An 18,475-nucleotide genomic window follows, 5' to 3' on the forward strand; every position below is an offset into this window, starting at 1 on the left:
AGACTTGCAGATTAGTGAAGAAGTTCCGCCGGTTAGCAAAAGGTTAGAACCACTGCGATATCACTACTAACCACTACTAGTATCAAGCTTTAATTTTATTTACACTTACGTCATAATTCATATATCTGCGGTATTGTCACAACATCGCTTTTTTTAAATTCAAAATAAAAAGTAGCGGTTTCCACAAATCTTGTGTCTTAAACGAAATTATTGGATTGAAACTTGACGTTAAAATATGGAATTTTAAGTACAATAATAATCCGTAACTATATCCTCGCGAGTCTGATTGAGTTGGCGTCCTGTTTCTTCTCACATTAGCCATCTTCAAACGCAGGCTATCTATGGGCTACTTATCGCCATCTGTTCCATGTAAGCGGTGTTTTACAAAAACCCAGAAGTGGGCCGTGCTACAAGTTGGCAGATATGGAATCAAATATTGAATATCGACCTGTTGTAAATGACTATTGCAGTCGACAACACCATATCAATCAATCAATCAGGTTTATTAATATTTTCATCGTTTCAAAAACATCACAAGACTGCGATACAATGAAAGGATAGGAAGGTGTCGAAACAACTTTGAGTAGCCTTTAAGATCAGACACCCACCTTAGCCTAGGCGAAGTAAATAAGAGGCATGCACAGTGAATAAAAAGTAATGCAGAGAATATAAGACGCAAGCGACAAAATGAGGTGGCATGTGGCGGAGGGCGAGGTCGATGTTAGGTCGTGGTCCGGTAATCCTGAAGACTGGCTAGTATTCATTTAGAAGAAATTGCTTGTATTTCTACTTGAATGCGGACATGCTCGACGACTGTCGGATAGCCGGCGAGATGCTATTCCACAATTGGGGTCCGGCATACTTGATAGAGCAATGCGTTTTCTTGTATTCAGTCCTAATCATATTGTAGTAGTAGTAAAGACCACAAACAACGACAACGCCGGCAATACGTATGTAGCTATCACATACCATATGATTTAACGTAGCTATGGATGGAAAATACATAACAGCTACATCAGAAAGGGAATGTATTTGCTGCGCATTACGTATTGACCGCCCCTACTGTACAATTCAAACAACACTTTCGGTTTCCGAAATCGATTGCGCGTTTCACTGTGCTGCGATCATCCAATTGTTAGCGAATAATGGGTGAGGCAGATTAGATTCTGCCTCACCTGGCTATTGTTTCTCTGCGCTGCCATTCAGACTTGGACAACTAGATGATTATAGTTGTCTAATTTCACTAAATTAGAGCAAAATGCCAGTAATCTAATTCTAATCTAGTTTGTGAAATGTTTCCATGTTCTAATTTTAATTCTCGTCTAATTTGTGAATTATTCATATGCTCTAATTATAATTTTAATCTAATTAATTCTTTCCTGAAAATGCCTCTTTGTCGGCGGCATTTTTGCATCGTGTTAACAAGAATATCCTTCTCGCGCAGGAAAATCCAGTGTCAAGCTGCCATCTCATTATTTACATTGTACAGTGTACAATCATAGTAGTTATAAGGGTGACGAATAATAGCCATGCTGGCATAGTAGCTTGTAGTCTGCGAACAACATTCTAGTTTCGATCACAAACAGCACAGCAGCGAACAAAGGGAGATAGTTAGCACAAGCTTGTTCACTTCCATGTCCGCAACTACATCAAGAAAAAAGAAGACGATTGCTTCAGATTCAATTTAAATCATGCATGAGGTTTGGTTAAGCGTTAAGTTGAGCACCGGGCACCAATGACCATAGTCTTTAGAACAGAGATGGATACTTCGCTATTATATTGCTTTCTTACTTTAACCAAAGCGTACGCTTTAAGCATCAATCACTTCGTTTGCGGTCAATTTCTTTGTGACAGAACAATCCAGGTTCAGTAAAACGGGAAATCATTGAATGAATGAAATTGGTCGCTCTCACAGGTCGCACCAGCGTATCGAGAACAATCCGAATACATGGAAGATACAGGGATTTTTATAGTCACAAATTACTTGATGACTTGAAGTTGACTCGTAAAGTGTGCTCCGAGTCACGAGTCCATATGCATTTTTGAAACGCCGAGTCAAGTCAAGTCATTTTTGCAAAGTGACTCGAGTCAAGTCAAGTCATACGAAAAAGGTTACTCGAGTCGAGTCGTTACTCGAGTCGAGTCATGACTCGAGTCATCCCAACACTGACACACGTTAACCATACTCACGCGTATGGGAATGCACTGTAATTTGATGTGAACTGAACTTTATTTTGCTGCATTTATTTCTCATTCACAATTTCATTCAATTTCCAAGTTTTCATGAATTCAGTAATTATAATTTTATTCTAATTTGAAAAATAAACTGTGTAGCTCTAATTCTAATTCTGATCCAAATTGGAAAAAATCTGTGTAGCTTTAATTCTAATTCTAATCTAATTTGGAAAATTTGTGGAACTCTAATTCTAATTCTAATCTAATTTGGAAAATTTGTGGAACTCTAATTCTAATTCTAATCTAATTTGGCAAAGCTGAAAATTTTCTAGTTATCCAAGTCTGCTGCCATTGTCCGTAATAAAGTCGAATTTCAAATTCCTTGGTGATTTTGAGGGGGTTCCAGTGCTCTAAGATAGTTAATATTCGGATTTTCAGAATCGGTGCGACAAAAGCATTTGATAGATACAGGTTATCAAGAATTCTGAGCTGTTTATGATTAATTGCATTGTCCCAGGTGAGTCATGGGCGGATCATCTCTGCTTTCGCGCAGTATTTATGAACAATAAATATGAAAATTGGTGATGTTGGATGGAAAAATATTCAAATTTAGTTATTCCTGGACATCGATGGTATCTCAACAATCATTGAAGGTTTACACATTTTGCTTTTCTTATCCCGGCGACAGGTGAGGCAGTGTCTCACTTGCCTCCATTGACCGCTCGTCACTGGTACATAGAGACAATCATCGTACATGTGAACAGTGGCGTAGAAGCCACTTGGCGGTTAAGGCTCTGCGCCAGGGGCGACAGGCTCCAAGGGGGCGGCAGAATGAGGCTGCACAGTGCACAGTCCACACAGCCGGCTAAAAGCAGCGTAATTGGTAGTCCTATAGCTGGCGACCAGAAAGCTAAAATTTATTCAAACTGGTCTCAATCAGAAGCTAGTGTCGCACCGATTCCGAAAACACAAATTAATATGTGAGCACAGCAAAGGACCACTTCGAAATGGCCATCAGGGCCGATTGTTCCGAACAATCGGAGCGCTGCAACACAATGACCTGATCATGGTAATGGAAATTGTATCGAGCGATTATTCGGAACAATGCCGATTTTTAGACTCTGATGGCTATTTCGGGGTGGTTCCGTTGCCCTGATCAGCTTTGAAAATGTATTTCCGGAATCAGGGCAACAATAGCTTTCGATTAAGATCTGAATTGTTAAATTGGAGTTAGCGGGGGAGATAGCGTATAGTGGCGACGATAAGCGCTATCGCCCAGGCGGCCCTGGTCGATTGTTGGTCGGAGGTTATTCTGGGCTCCTCTTCACCCGCATCGCCGTTCTCACACCTATACTTGATTCGACACCATATTTATGCTCGTGTCTGAAACTTTTTATCTGACCATTGGTGTTTCAATTGCGAGCTGTGAGTGGAGCTTCTCAAAGCTCAAACTGATGAAATCTGATTTACGTTCTACCTTGAATGATGATCGGCTATCAGCTCCATCGGTTCTTTCTATAGACAGAGGCTACGTTAAAAAACTTGATTTTTAGGATCTTGTCGCTGATATCGCTTCGGCGAAAGCCCGAAAAGTTCAGTTTTGAGACGGCTACTGATTTTTTGCCAATTCGTTCACTATTTCTTGTCTTTAATATTTTGGGCCTTATAAACGCTAAGACGATGAGGCTTCTTTCTCAAGCAATACAGAATTTCTGAGACGCGCCATATTATTTGTAGTTATTTTTATTGAAAAGATTACTTGAACATGAAACTATGTCGAAATTTGCTGCGGTCTACTTAGGATGCGGGGGGGGGGGGGGATTTTCAACGAAAGCCGTGGGCGGCAGCAAATGCTGCTATGCCATTGCATGCGAAGGGAGCTAACGTACGGAATAATCTTCCACCCGTGACCAACAGCCGCAAAAGAGTCGTTTATTGTTTTCCGGAAAATATCTCATTGCGCGTTATCAAGCATGCCAAGCCGACATCGCATTACCTACACTGTTCAGCAGGGGTGTCAAACTCAAATTGTGTCGCGGGCCGGATTCAAGCCTTCAAATCGCCCGCGGGTCGGACCAGTCAACTGATTCCAAAATATTACTGCGGTCCCTTACTTTCAATTTGAATACTTTAATATCAAGCATATAGAAAAGCATATAGTTGATAAAACACGGCTCATAAGGGTTTTATTCTAGCACGTGACAACACCTTTATTCGTGAACAATGGAATTGGCTAAATACGATGATAGCCCGGTTCAATACGCGAACCGATGAAAGAGTGGCGCCAACGACGATATGAGTTGGCATATTTCTATGCTCCCTTTGTTGTAGTCGTAATCTGACGTCAGCCCAGCGGATACGCTGGGTGGAATACAATATAATTAACTGAAGACGAGGATGATTGCTTCAGATCTAACCAAACAAAATATATTAGAGGATAATGCAACAATGCAATACCGAGACAAAATAGCTCAATCAGTTGAGCAACAATGTTTTTTTGAAACTTTACGTTAGTAGGCTACAACGCCGTGCTTACTTAACATGGGCGATGGGCATGGTAACCACAAAAGAAATAATGTTTGATTAACGAAGTACAAATGCAACAAGAAATAGGCCTATCATGATCATAAAGTTCATTTTATTTTGAACTATGAGCTGCGCACGATAGGATTATGGCTATCCAGACATGTTACTAGCCGAAAGAATATCTTATCATAAAGATTGATATTGTGGGAAAGCCCTAGGCCGCTTTCTAAGTGTCTCGGTATGGGTAGTGTCTGGGCCATTGCACGTCAAGACAATGTGCTCATATCAGCTGACCCTCCATCGATGGTATATTGCAAAACGAGCCAAACTTGGTGTACAGACGTTAACCATTCTCATGCTCATGGGAATGTACTGTGTTTTGATATGAACTGATTTTGCTGTATGTATTTCTCATTCACAATTTCATTCAATTTCCAAGGTTTTGCGAGTTAAGTAATTCTACTTCAAATCCAATTTGGAGAAAACTGTGTGGCTCTAATTCTAATTTTAATCTAATTTGGAATGGCTGAAAATTTTATAGTTGTCCATTGTCCAAGGCTGCTTGAAAGTACATATATACTGTGTCAGATCTACTGCATTTTAACACGATGTTCACTCAAACATTTCTATATAATTTTCAGAAACTATATATAACTTTGATGTATGAATTATGAATTACCATCGTAGGCCTTATCTTTGTCAATGAATCATATCATAAGTTAGGGGGTCCCGTTCACATAAATGTCATAAATCAACCGATTTATTCTGTCTAAGCTATAGTCACCTTAGTCATCTTATTACTTATCCGAGTTTATTTCTAGCTTGATGCAATTCTAATCAGTGGTGCATACGGCCAACTATGTTTTCCAATATGAATCTAATCTACAAAAATAGTATGAGCAAACTCTTTTATTTGTTTTGATTCGTAATTGCAAAATAATGAAAATTTCGCGTTGTAAATATATGTCTGAATTGTAGATTCGTCAACAATAAATAAAACCCGCCTCACCACTTAAGCATCATTGCGGAATAAGGTGTGCCTGTTCTCATATACAAAGGGCAATAAGTTAGGAAACCGCCGAGAAAAAAAAGTCCACAGGCCATTCGGGTAAGGACTGAGGCATTTTCTTACGTTATCCTTGGATTCCCAATAATGCGCTCTCCTATTCCTAAAAAACCTGAGAAGGTCTGATAATGAATCTTCCCGGAATGGATCTTCCGATTTCTTGAGCAAAATCGGCCCAATATGCTCGCAACCTGTGTGATTTTCAAGCATACTATCAGGTATAGTAACATCTGATTTCATTTCCATTAGTAATTTCCAATCTCTGACATCCTTGGGATCGAATTTTCTTATCTCATTTCCGTCATAAATATGGGGGATCCGTTCAAATTTGGATTCTCCAGATGCAAGATTCTCGATCGTTTTGACGTTTACTTGTGTTTTTCTTTTTCCACCAACGTTTTTCTTTTGTTGGGCCCTTAGTCGCGATTCAATATCTGACTTCTCGCGTTTTTCGAGTCGGAGAGCAGTGATCCAACTGCCCTTGAATACTTCATGAGCATTTTCATCTATTTTATTTTTCATTTGTGGCAAGTGCTTGATGTGATCGAAAGATTCGCATACGAAATCAATTTTTTCGTTCTCCTCCCAAAAGTATGGATGATCGATCACTTCCTTGATAGTTGACGGTTTCTCAAAACTCGTTTGAATTAGATGCAATGCTGCTCCCGTATCACTGCACTTTCTAATGTCACTCTCGGTCATAGTGCTGGGGTCTGATATCGGCCGATCAGTGATAAGCTTGCAGAAAAAATTAGCGAGACACCTGATGTCGCCATGCTTTCCTCCGGTGTTGTTAGAATCCGTGACATCTTCCCCCAGTAGATTGTGTAACACAACACTGACTTCGTTTGTACTGCAGCAACAGATGTACACTTGATCTTGCGTAAGCGCGCCCAAGAGTTTGTTACATTTATGTAAGTGTTCGACACCTCGAGACACTTGGAGCATAACTGTCTTCAAAAAGCTTTCATCCACGCAGCTTCGACGATCAATAAATTGCCGTAATGTATCCTTACACACATCCAACGATGCTAGCGCTTTTTGTACGTCGTTAGGCACATCTGGCAGATGAATATGATCACCCTCTACGACAACATTTTTGTGACTTCCTGGTGTTATATATCTATCGGGAACATCTGTGCTTTGATTCCAGAAGAGGACAACTTTATATATAACCTTTGGTTGCAAAGTCTCGCTTGAACCATTTCCATCTTCCGATGACGCATACTGATTCAAATCATTTTCGTCCTCGGGCATTGCTACTCCAGTATATGCGATATGACTGCTGTTTACAGTATTTGGTCCAGACTGAATACATTTCGAAAGACGAAGGCGTCATAATAGCCGTTTAATACATCACTTATTAATAGTATCAGATGCCGTTGTTTGACATTCTTGTGTAAAGGCATAGGTACGTCCACGTGACTTTTAAGTTTACATAGATTATCGGGCCAACTTATTTGCAGTGGCAGCCTATCCAAAGCGGAATGATAGCGGACGTGTCATAGTTGCATACAGATACAAAATATTGAGATTTTAAAATGTGATGCTCATAACATAATGAATGACAACCTAAGTGTAATCATGTTAAATCGATAACACAACTTCCAACAAAACATGCTAAACCATGCAGTGGTTCTCAACTGGGGGTCCGCGGAACATTTTCAGGGGGTCTGCGCGAGACCTCTAAATTTGCAAAATGATTGGAAACGAATTTGTAACTTTTGTAAATTAGGGAAATCGCGAAGCAGCTTCGCTTCAAACTGCTAATGCTTCAGTAAGCACATCAACAGAATAGCCGTGTGAGATTAAATAACCGACTGTGTAAACCAGGGGTGTCAAACTCAAATTACCTTGCGGGCCGGATTCAAACATTCCAAATGCTCGCGGGCCGCACGCTTTGCTATTCACTTGAACACCTCATTACCAAGCATGTATAGATAGAAGTATATTACAATTGTATCCCTGAAAATAGGGGCTTTATTCCAGCAAGTAGAAACGCTTTATTCGCGAACAACGGAATTGACGATGATGATTGGCTGGTTGAATACACTTATGAATCGCTGCTAAAACAGTGGCGGTAACGACGATACAAGTTCACTTAATTCTATGTTCCATTTGCTTAAGTCGTGATCTGGTGTTAGCCGTGTGTAGTGTGTATGCGCTGTGAGGAATACAAGATATTAAACTGTAACACGGACTTTTGAATTTGTTGTATTCTTATTAAAGCACGATTCAGGTTTCTTCAGATTCCGGGGACCTTTTGAGTCAGAAATGATACATCTCCGCGACCATGCGCTGATCTCTATGAATTATATTTTTGTGTAAATAATATATTATCCATGTAAACTTCATATAACGGTCCAGCATTGTCGTTTTCGCTTGTGTGAATAACTACTTTTTGGCACATTATTCCATAAAACTCAACTCGTTGTGCACTTTTTTCCTCTTCGAAAATGGGTTTTGTTTCTGTAGTGGTAATAAGTGGGAAACCAAAACGCCGTTAGTCTGGTGATTATAATGTGGCCTACGAACAGACTCGACAGTTGCTGTCTTAGGGAATATTTAACGGAAGTATACTTCCAAACAAATCAACATTTGTGACAAATGTGCTGGATAATACAAACATTTTTCAATCTACTCAGAATGGCTTCGCGGGCCGGATAAAATCGTCTGGTGGGCAGTATGTTTGACACCCCTGGTGTAAACTCATTTTAATTTCCAAGTTGCCAATAGCCTACTGATACAAACATATTGCTGTTTATTTTTTGTTGAGGTTTGTTAAAATAGTTTTTTTTCTAGTCTGTCTCAAAAAAGGGATTAAAACGTCATCGCTGAATCCATTTTCTCCTGTGATATACATAATCACTGCTCCAGAATATCTTGAAGATGAGCTGCTATGTAGAAATGACTAGTCTGGAAGTGATAACTTCATTGAAATATCTGCTTCTCAATTTTGGTGCCATATATGTTGCGATCGTGTTCAAAGGTGTCGTCGGAAGGGTCAGGCGCTAGTATGATATTCGCCGCCAGCTACCTTTGTGGAAATGGATTTTTGACACTCGTTCATATCGAACGCGTGAATTTTCAAGACACGACCACATATTTCAAGGAATAAGAAATACGGCTGCAGAAGTCCCTTCGAAATTATAGAAGTCTATCCATATTTCTACATAATATAGCATGATATTGGTTTCAAGAACGGTCATTTTGTTGCTGTTTATCACTAGCCTAGAGTTGATTTTAGCACAAGACATGCAGATGACGGTTGCACGATAATTGAGCTAAATTTAAACTAAAACTTGAGGGAGTCTGCGGGGTCCTTCACGGTACAAAAGGGGTCCGCGAAGACAAAAAGGTTGAGAACCACTGTGCTAAACCCCCAGCGGGTACAGCTATATATAGATCAGTGGTTCCCAACCGGTGTGGTTACCATATTTTGGAATCGGGAAAGGATTACACCTTTGCAAAATTTTCAAACTTGGGATACTAGCGAAAGATCTTGAAAAAAGGGTAAATTTTCCCCACTTCGTGGTCGGTTGACCAGAAAAAAAGGCCAACTTTCTCACTCAGCGCCCAACATACAGTTTTTTCCTTCACGTTAACATGTGCTTGACTAAAAAAAAGGTTATCTTTCCGGCTCAGCTAAATACCCGCCGGAGCTTTATTTCGGTGCTGATTTACGGTATCTAAGTCCAATTTCACAGTAAATTTGACCAAAATTCTAAAAAAAAGAGAACAAAATCTCAAAAAGAAGGTCATTTAGGCGTCCTCGGAGGATATTTTCAAAAACCTGCAAAAGGAGGACGTATGGTAACCCTAATATACAGGATAGTCCACATATTTATAGAGACACATCAGCGATTGCCGTTACAAGTTAACTGGTCTGGAATGTATGTATCGAAAATCCCATTGCGTATTGTTCGCAAAAGCTCATTTTCGCAAAACAACTGCAGAATTCGCATTGATTGTGACGCAAACTGTGGTGTTTATTTTTGTATTATCTTTCGTTAAAATGTTTCATTTGTTGAATATCATCTGCATTCTTTACATTGCTTTCTTTACACTTTTCCAATAGCAAGTCCCTGCTAAACGTCAGACCAAATGTTATGGAGGGGCATTTTTAAAGGATATATAGGAGTTTTGGGTAGTGGGGAATGAAGACACGGAATAAATCTGAATGGGGAATGAAGACAAGAAGGTTGGGAACCACTGGTTTACAACATGTTTTAAAGTAAATAAAGTGTTTTATAACACCATTTGTTTTAGATACAACCCTAGTCGAGGGTATAGTTGCAATCCTTTTGATTAGAAAAACAATGAGAACGACAAACACAATAGTGTCTGTTCTGCTAGCGTGCGAAACATACAAGGGGATTCCCTCGGTGATCCACAAGGTAGGAAAATTCTGCTTTTACTCCCACTGATTAAGAGTTTAGGAAAAGCTATTCCCGAAACATTCTCGTTTTGCTACTCGGCGACGAACATATATTCGATATATGAAGCTAGAGGCAAGCGTCATGGAAAACGACGCAGTGGAAGATAACCACTGCCCGATATGTTATGAAGCCCTGAACGACCCGAGAATGCTGCCGTGCTGGCATCGGGCCTGTTACACGTGTATTCTTGGAATGACGCAGACTGGCCAGGGCAGGTAAGAGTGCGTTTTTTAATTCGGCATTATAGTCCGGCTGTGTGCTCATGTATCGGGTTGCCACATTTTGGCTGTCAAGGCAAGGAGTACCTGAACTTCAGTCGGATTTGGTGCGAGGAGATAAACATTATTGTCAAATATGACGTCACATTGAAGAGTATTACATGACGTACATCATTGAGAAATCATGGTACCTAAGTTCACCACGAACGCAGATTAGGCCTTCGAAATAATTTACTGTATTGCCCTATAACTTATAACGTAGGGGCTGGGACTGCGTTCCTCAGAGAAAAATTCTATATATCTTTAGTCAAGCCTGAACAATGCCTTTGGGGACGGAATATATGCGTAATTTATTATGAAAAGGACCACGATTCATCACCCTGTCTTAACGCATCCCCTCTCTGACTTACATCTATCTTTACTCGAACCTGAACAATGCCTTTGGGAGATGGAATGTAAACGTGTTTTATTATACTAAATATTCTATATTATAGAATATACCATAGTCATGAAAAATGCCCCGTTTTTTTAATGTTGAGCGAAAAAGATTGAGCAATTTTTCCCCATCAAAATCGGATCCTGGATCTCATTTGTCCAGTTGGACACGATCAGACGATTTTAAATTATGAACATACGTGACTTTGCTTTTATAAATTTGGAATTAAAATTCTGCAATGCACCACGCTTTCGAATCAAATCCTTGTTGCTGCCACATTGAGTATATAGTTATATACAGTGCTGTACGGACTTGATAATACTCTGTGTCTATAGCCTACACTTCTATGGAATCGCACGCAAGTCAACACGAACGAATCACATGACAGATTGCGTCAATATTTAACAAAGGAATTTAGATATATATAACCAAGCCATTCAAAACAAGCTGATGGGAAATACCCATACACGACACGCTATGTATTACACAGTTTCACACGTATGGCGCAAGCAAATCAAAGCAGTGTTCCTTTTTCGGGCAGTAACCAGACGCAAATCAACGACCGATCGTAACACAGAGTAGTCTCTTCTATTTCATGCGACCGAGAGCGAAAATACAAACTGTCACACAGATTTCGTAACACCGAAGAAGGTTGAACCCAAACTTATCATGGTATATTATAGCAGCAGCCTAGCGGATGAGGTGGTCAAATTAGTTGTTGTTGGTTTGCTACTTAAGTAGAAGTAATGTACAAGTAAATAAGGGCTAAGGCTGCAAATTTATAATCGGTTACAAACACCAGTATAGTCATTTTCAATAAATATGAAAAATACGAAAAGATTCACGTAAATGGTGTGAAGAAGTAGATTTGGACCAAGCATCATAGACTTTGTCAGAACTTTGTATTTCAACAGCCGTATCATAAGGAAGGAGTACGTGGAGAATCTAAAAATTAGTACATTCAGGATAATCCATCTCTTCGACTCGACTATTCGAATTGCCATGTCCGTGGCGCCGTAATTGGTCATGCGACTTTTGATATACATAGTTATTTTGAATTCCCTATAGTTGCTGACGAACGCCCCTGACGGGTGTCCGTCAAAATATTCGGGTCTATTACAAATATGAATAATTATTCAGTGGTATATATTGAAGTTCTGTGCCTCCAAGAATACCGTCAAATAATTTTGTTCTTGACCAAATCTAAAACGTTATACGAGTAAATAGATTGGCTGCAAAACTTCTGAAGTAAAAGTGTAAGTATAAAAACAAAACCACTTTAGTAAGAAGCCGGAGTACTTCCTTAATGAACCCTGAATATCTCTACCTCGTAGGCATAACGTTACCAACATTAATTTTTTTCGACTGATAGTTTTAAAATTCTAAACTTTTTATCAAGTCATTCGACAATTATTTAGAGCGTCCACTTAAGTATATGTGATAGATATTTACGACATACGCCTGTAATCTATATGTTTGAAAACTTCAATTTTACAGAGCCGTCTCATGCTGTACTTGCCGAAAGACCTTGCTCTTTGAGAATATCCGCTCACTGCCGAGGCCAATCATATGCGGAATGTGCAGCAAATCTGTGATGAATCCAAAACGATTTCAATGTTGCGGACGCTTATTTTGTCGCGGATGCGTCAGAGAAGTCGGAAACCATGGGTAGGCCTACAATTAGGGTTGTATTTAAAACAAAAATCATTTTAAAACAAACATGTTTAAAACAAGCCCCTTGTTCAAAACATGTTTTTTAATGTTGTTTTTTAAAGCCATGACGTCTTGAATATTTAATCGTGACGTCATAGTGGCTTGACATTTATAATTGAAAATATAGTGTTAATATAGCTCCTTTGACGAAATATCCGTATTGTAACTGTCGAACCGACTATTTTGACGGTTCCAACCGTCCCATATCGATATACGGCAGCTAAATCGGATGGTAAATGTCCGTAGGCAATATACAACATATTTTTGGAAAGTATTTACACAATTATGGCATTATTTTACAACTTAAAATAAACACAATTTGTTTAAAGGGCCTTTGTTTAAAGCTCTGTTTGAAACATGTTTTAAACAAAGTGTTTTAAACAACCATTCGTTTTATATGCAACCCTACCAACAATACTTCCACATTCATTCCATTGCGATATTATGTTGCTAAGTATCACCGTACTTATACAATTCAGTCATGTTATTTCAAACGAAACTAGTGAGGATACAGAGACGAAACTGTATTTTAAGTGCTTCTGACCTAACATGTGTAGCAACTGTGGCAGCTCTTCCCACGGCAATCTCATAACCCAGCCGAATTTGGTGACAGCAGAATGCGAATATCCTTCGTCATGATTGGCCACTGCATGTATAGGTAAATACTAGGGATGGTGTGAACCTCTGAAAGGTTCGGGTTCGTGTGAACGCGAACGTTTTTGAAAGATTCTGTGTGAACACGAACGTGAACCCCGTGACGTCATATTGCTAATTCCAACCCTATCCTTCAATGAAGTGATAGCCTATATTAATGTACATTGTACAATGTACACGATACCTAGCGAAGACTCGGGCCACATAATGTCACATTGCTGAAGTACATATTGGCGTTTTAAACGTCGCTAAATGTATCAACCACGGTTACGAAGGCATATAATAATCTCATAAAATCAATACATTCCGTCGCTTTGCCAACAATTTCGACGAGGACTTACCAGGGAATATAAGTTTACGCCTTAACGGTCTTTGACAGACCGGACAATGTGTTCGGAGTCTGAGTATTGCTATACATTGATATTGAGCAGAGTGTAAAACGGGTTTCTATACTCGCTACCGATACCATAAACAACAAGTTATATAGCAGTAGCCAGCACCTTAATCGCACGGATTTGGTTTTAATGATACAGTAAGGATATGAAGTCAAGATTGACTCCGTACGCCCGCATGATTTTTACATCAGAAAACGATATCAATGTCATTGATTGGTTGAATAAGCATCATTCGCTGACTACGTATATCGCTCGTGATGTTGTGTGATTGCGGGTCAAGCTCACGGCAGAGAGTCACTAATTATTCACAAACGGAAAGCTGGATATTTCGAGAAATTTTTTGCAACAAAAAGCAAGTAAAACTTTTAATGTTGGCAAGGTGCATGCTCGTTTAGTGTTGATTTTTTATGCTGCCAGCGCCATGCATAGAGTGACCCGCAGTTGAAATGCAATATATTTTAACCAAAGATCTTATAGTGAAGTCCAAATTACAATTTACCAAAAAGGTTCACAGTGCAGAACCTACCAAGGTTCTGTTGTGAACGCGAATCTCTAAATTTCCGAGGTTCACACACAGAACGCGAACGTGAACCTCGCGTTCACACCATCCCTAGTAAATACTACGATAAGACCCGGAGCGTCACAAAATTTGATAAAAATTCATCGACAATAATCGTTTCGGTATCTTAAACGGTTTTGAAAACGATTGAAGTTTGCTTCAAAATTCGTTCAATGATTTCTCAGTCAGTCTCTGTGTTATGTGATTCAAACGATACAATGTCCTATTTGTGGTAGATTTTGCTGTATATCTTTACCTTTTCACATATGCCATTTAGTCTCATATGACTCCGCCCAAGTTGTCTATCAGGTGATGACTGATGGTATAATCCTTTTGCAAACCAATTACAGACAGGTGCAATGTCCCGCATGCAGCTCACCAGATCGTCTTTACGTCGTAGACGACATACCGGACGCAAAACTCTGTCCTATTTGCTTCTTGCTTCACATCGAAGATGCCAAAAACTGTGACCACCGTTTATGTGGCGATTGCGAGAAGCGTTCGCACGGAAACGGCAGGTATTGTACTCAGTGACTTCAAATCAGAGGTGCGATATCCTTTCAGCAGATCGACAGTCACGATCGATAGGTGAAGCGGACGATATCGTACTCTAATCGTATATTTCACGGATTTTCACCATAAAATGAAAATATCATGTTAATGGCGAATTGGCAATCTCTGGTACAAACTCTTCCTTACCTATCAATGGGTGCAAACGAATCAAGTTGACTACACCAATTATATTTGATATGTCTAACGGGTGAAGTACGCCGTGTAGAACATGAATTAAGGTGCCATAAGGTGGAAAACATCAACAGAATCCACTACACCCCTGTCGTATATTTACATCAGAATTGGCGTATTTCCCTCATTTTATACGCTTTGGAATGGACATGAGGACAACATGAGGACTTACTGATTTCCACTCTACACGATGGTGCAATTACAATGTTCCCTCTAAGCTGCGCACGTGCGCAAATGCGCAGTACTTTCACGGTCTCTGCGCACAGAAAATCCAAGTTGCGCACAAAAAATCTGAAGTGATGACCTTTTTTTAGTCGTTGCACACTGTTTTCCCAGGGTCTGCGCAGTGAGTTGGTGAGTGTGCGCAGACCCGTCAAAAATTCGAGGGAACATTGGGTGCAAATGTGATGAATACACGTATTTTCCACCTACGTATAGTGGGCATTACGTAACACGTACTATGTAGCCCCGACAACTACGACACCAATTTATTATGTTCTGTTCGAATCACACCTCTCATGGATACCCAAGAAGCCAGCATTAAGGCAGAACGAAATCGATCATTTTCTCTGGTCAACAGGTTCACGATTGGGACAAACTGACATAATTCGCAGTAGCGAAGTATCTCGCGTTATATCCAGCATTCGAAAAGTAGATCGCGTACTGCAAATGTGTTAGAAGCCCTTCTTCAAATTATTGTTTGCAGTGTCATGTGCAGCATAAATACTCACCTGCTAATTTCATTCATGCACCTCTGTTCAGGGGTTGCGAAGTTTGCGAGGCCGTGTCGAGTCCTTCACCTGCACCCGTAAATCCGTTGGGAAACGGAGGGAACCTATTAGGAATGGGGATCAACCCAATGCCATTGCAACAAATGAATCTGGCTCCGCTACAAAATGCCTTCCCCGGCTTTGCTCGGCGGCCGCAGCAGCAGCAGCAGCAGGATTCCTCGGTGGTGAGAATTTTATGAGCGACCTCAAATATAGCCGCGACCCATGTGGTGGGTGGGTTTCTGCAGCACTCGCGAAACACTGGCAGATGCTTTGTAATAAGTCCGTGAAGTGATTTCTATTCGGAAAATCACCAGATAAGTTTTATGCGATAGCGTTACCGTTCATTCAATCAATCAAGTAGGCCGCGCCAGGACGGCAGTGGCGAAATCGGGGCGTGCACATAAAGCTTGAACCCAAAGTGGATATGGGAGCCACACATTTAAACCCAATTTTTGTGTGATGGGGAGTTATAGTATTCGACATTGGGCACCCGCAAATGTCAGAAAGCTTGCCCTGCGTGCTATACATGTCAATCGAATCGCTACGTCAGTAGTGTAGTAGATCGGTCGTGACTTGGTGTTTTTGACATGGGGCTCTTATGGGTGCGGTCGCACATCGTATGGAAAACTTGTGGTGGCACATCGTACTTTTTGACCCCCCCTCTCGGTCGCACATCGTAATGCGTTCTTATGGGTGCGCTCGCACATCGTACTTTCAGGTATAGGCATCTGTCGCATATCGTATTGAAAACTCGTGTTGGCACATCGTACTTTTAGGTATAGGCATCTGTCGCACGTCGTACTTTCGCGTGTCGTATTTCGCGTATAGGCAGTGGTGGTGATTCACAATATGTTCTGATGGGTGCGTCGGCATATCGTACTTTCGGGTATAGGCATCTCTCGACTGGTGTTGATTATGTATCAAGTAAATAGTCACGTGATTGATTCTTAGTTAACGTGTATGTCGCAAATTATTATATATGACCGATTCGAGTTAATCCCAACGTTTGCGGTGAATGCGACTTTTGATATATCGTTATTCTTATGGGCGCGGCGATGATTCGTACTTTCGTTGATAGAGTGCTAGCGGCATGTCGTACTTTCACCAAAAAGGGTGTGAAATAGTTTGCTAAATCTAGGAATCAGTTGCTTGGTAATTAGTTTACCACGGAGCCGGCGTAGACGGTGATTCGAATACCAACAATAGCCGCGTTCACAAACTAACACTCCAAAAAGGTGTGAAATATTCTCTACAAGCGCTCGCAAGATAACACATCAGAATAGCCATCTCTCGTGGTTTGATGTTACAAAGGTAGGAATTACGCACAAGTAATATTTTGATAATTAGTTTGCCACAGAGCCGGCGTAGACGGCTATCCGAATATCAACAATAGCCGCGTTCACAAACCAACACTTCAAAAAACGTGTGAAATAGGTTACAAATCCCACGATCGCTCACAAGATAACACCAAAGACATAGCCATTACTCGCGTCTTGTCATTACATACATCCCAATCGCTACAGTGTAATATGTCGGTGGTTGTTACTATCAAGTAATAAGTAATGAATAACAGTACCAGCGCAGACCGTGATTCGAAAACCAACAATTTGACACTTGCACGCGATCGCTATATGTTTTGACACTTCGGAACAGTCGTTGACTTTGCGTGATACAAATCATGAAAATATTCAATCAGTGTGTCAATTTGTCAACTTGAAATGAAACTTACTACACAGCTCAAGTTGATTCGTATCTGAATGTGTTAATTCGGTACAATTCTAATTATTTTGAGTAATCTTTTTAACGCGATCTTTTGATTCGACCGTAACCTGAATATTACTGACGCCGACTTTCAGCCACATCGAATTATTCGCACATTCCGCGTCGTCGTTTTCACTTATAGAATCAATACCAACTATAACTCTACAAGAATCAAGAATCACAAGTATGTGCATTACACAGTTATTGTCTTTATTAACTTGAAATCAAACTCTTAACAAAAACACGCAACTAATCATTTACCAGCTCTAACATTATGAAAATCCTCGAGTCTTTATTTTTAAGAATGTTATAGTACGGTGTCGGAATCCATTCGCGGGGTGTACTAAAGCTAAATCCAGATAATCCAAAATGAAATATTTGGACTTTGACATAGTGTGACTTGAAATAGGATTGACAAACATGACTACCAACTTTGATCCAGCCACATTTCAAGATCATACTTTGAACCAAGTATAATGTAACATTACAACTCTATTCACGATCCTGCTTTCCGTTTGTCAAAGAGATATTTTAACATCTTACCATACTCAAAAGAATTATTCACAACATTAACAATTGTTAAAAATCTAGTTTTCACTTACTGGATTATATCACTGCAACTCATAAATCTGAATTAATTCATCCTGGTTGTATTCGTATGCTCGGTATTTTTTATTCAATTGTAAAGATTGTTACTATTCTGAAGACAAACTATTTACTAATCGGTGCATATACGATTTGACTTGGACATATTATATTTTGAGTATACGAGATTTGAACGTCTGAACAATAACTGAGAAATAATTTATCACAATTAAATCCGTAATATTACAGCGTAAAAGATATTGGAATGTCAGCAACTCTGTAAGGTCATAGTTACTACCACATTACCTAATTTACCCGACCAACTCGTCATGATCATTCCTGAAATCAACACAAACGTGACCACTGACTTGAGTTAACCACAAAACAGCATCAAGTTTTAAATCCACTTGAGCTTACGGCTTATTTGAATG

At 39.9% G+C, this 18,475-nt stretch overlaps 2 protein-coding genes across 2 annotated transcripts in view; both read left to right on the forward strand.

Annotated features, from left to right (window-relative positions):
- LOC145442200 (uncharacterized) overlaps window positions 1-18,475 on the forward strand; it is a 203,633-nt gene that overhangs the window by 163,552 nt on the left and 21,606 nt on the right. The gene's annotated exons all lie outside the window — the stretch shown is intronic.
- Window positions 10,164-18,475, forward strand: part of LOC145442211 (uncharacterized) — a 29,131-nt gene continuing 20,819 nt past the window's right edge. The window contains exons 1-4 of the mRNA XM_080320114.1: window positions 10,164-10,421; window positions 12,358-12,528; window positions 14,532-14,699; window positions 15,688-15,880. Of these exons, the coding sequence (XP_080176240.1) occupies window positions 10,267-10,421; window positions 12,358-12,528; window positions 14,532-14,699; window positions 15,688-15,880 (687 nt within the window). The 5' untranslated portion in view covers window positions 10,164-10,266. The remainder of the gene's footprint in view (window positions 10,422-12,357; window positions 12,529-14,531; window positions 14,700-15,687; window positions 15,881-18,475) is intronic.

The sequence above is a fragment of the Botryllus schlosseri genome, chromosome 7 (genome assembly GCF_051294905.1).
Source record: "Botryllus schlosseri isolate E-star chromosome 7, Bs_hap1, whole genome shotgun sequence".
NCBI lineage: Eukaryota > Metazoa > Chordata > Ascidiacea > Stolidobranchia > Styelidae > Botryllus > Botryllus schlosseri.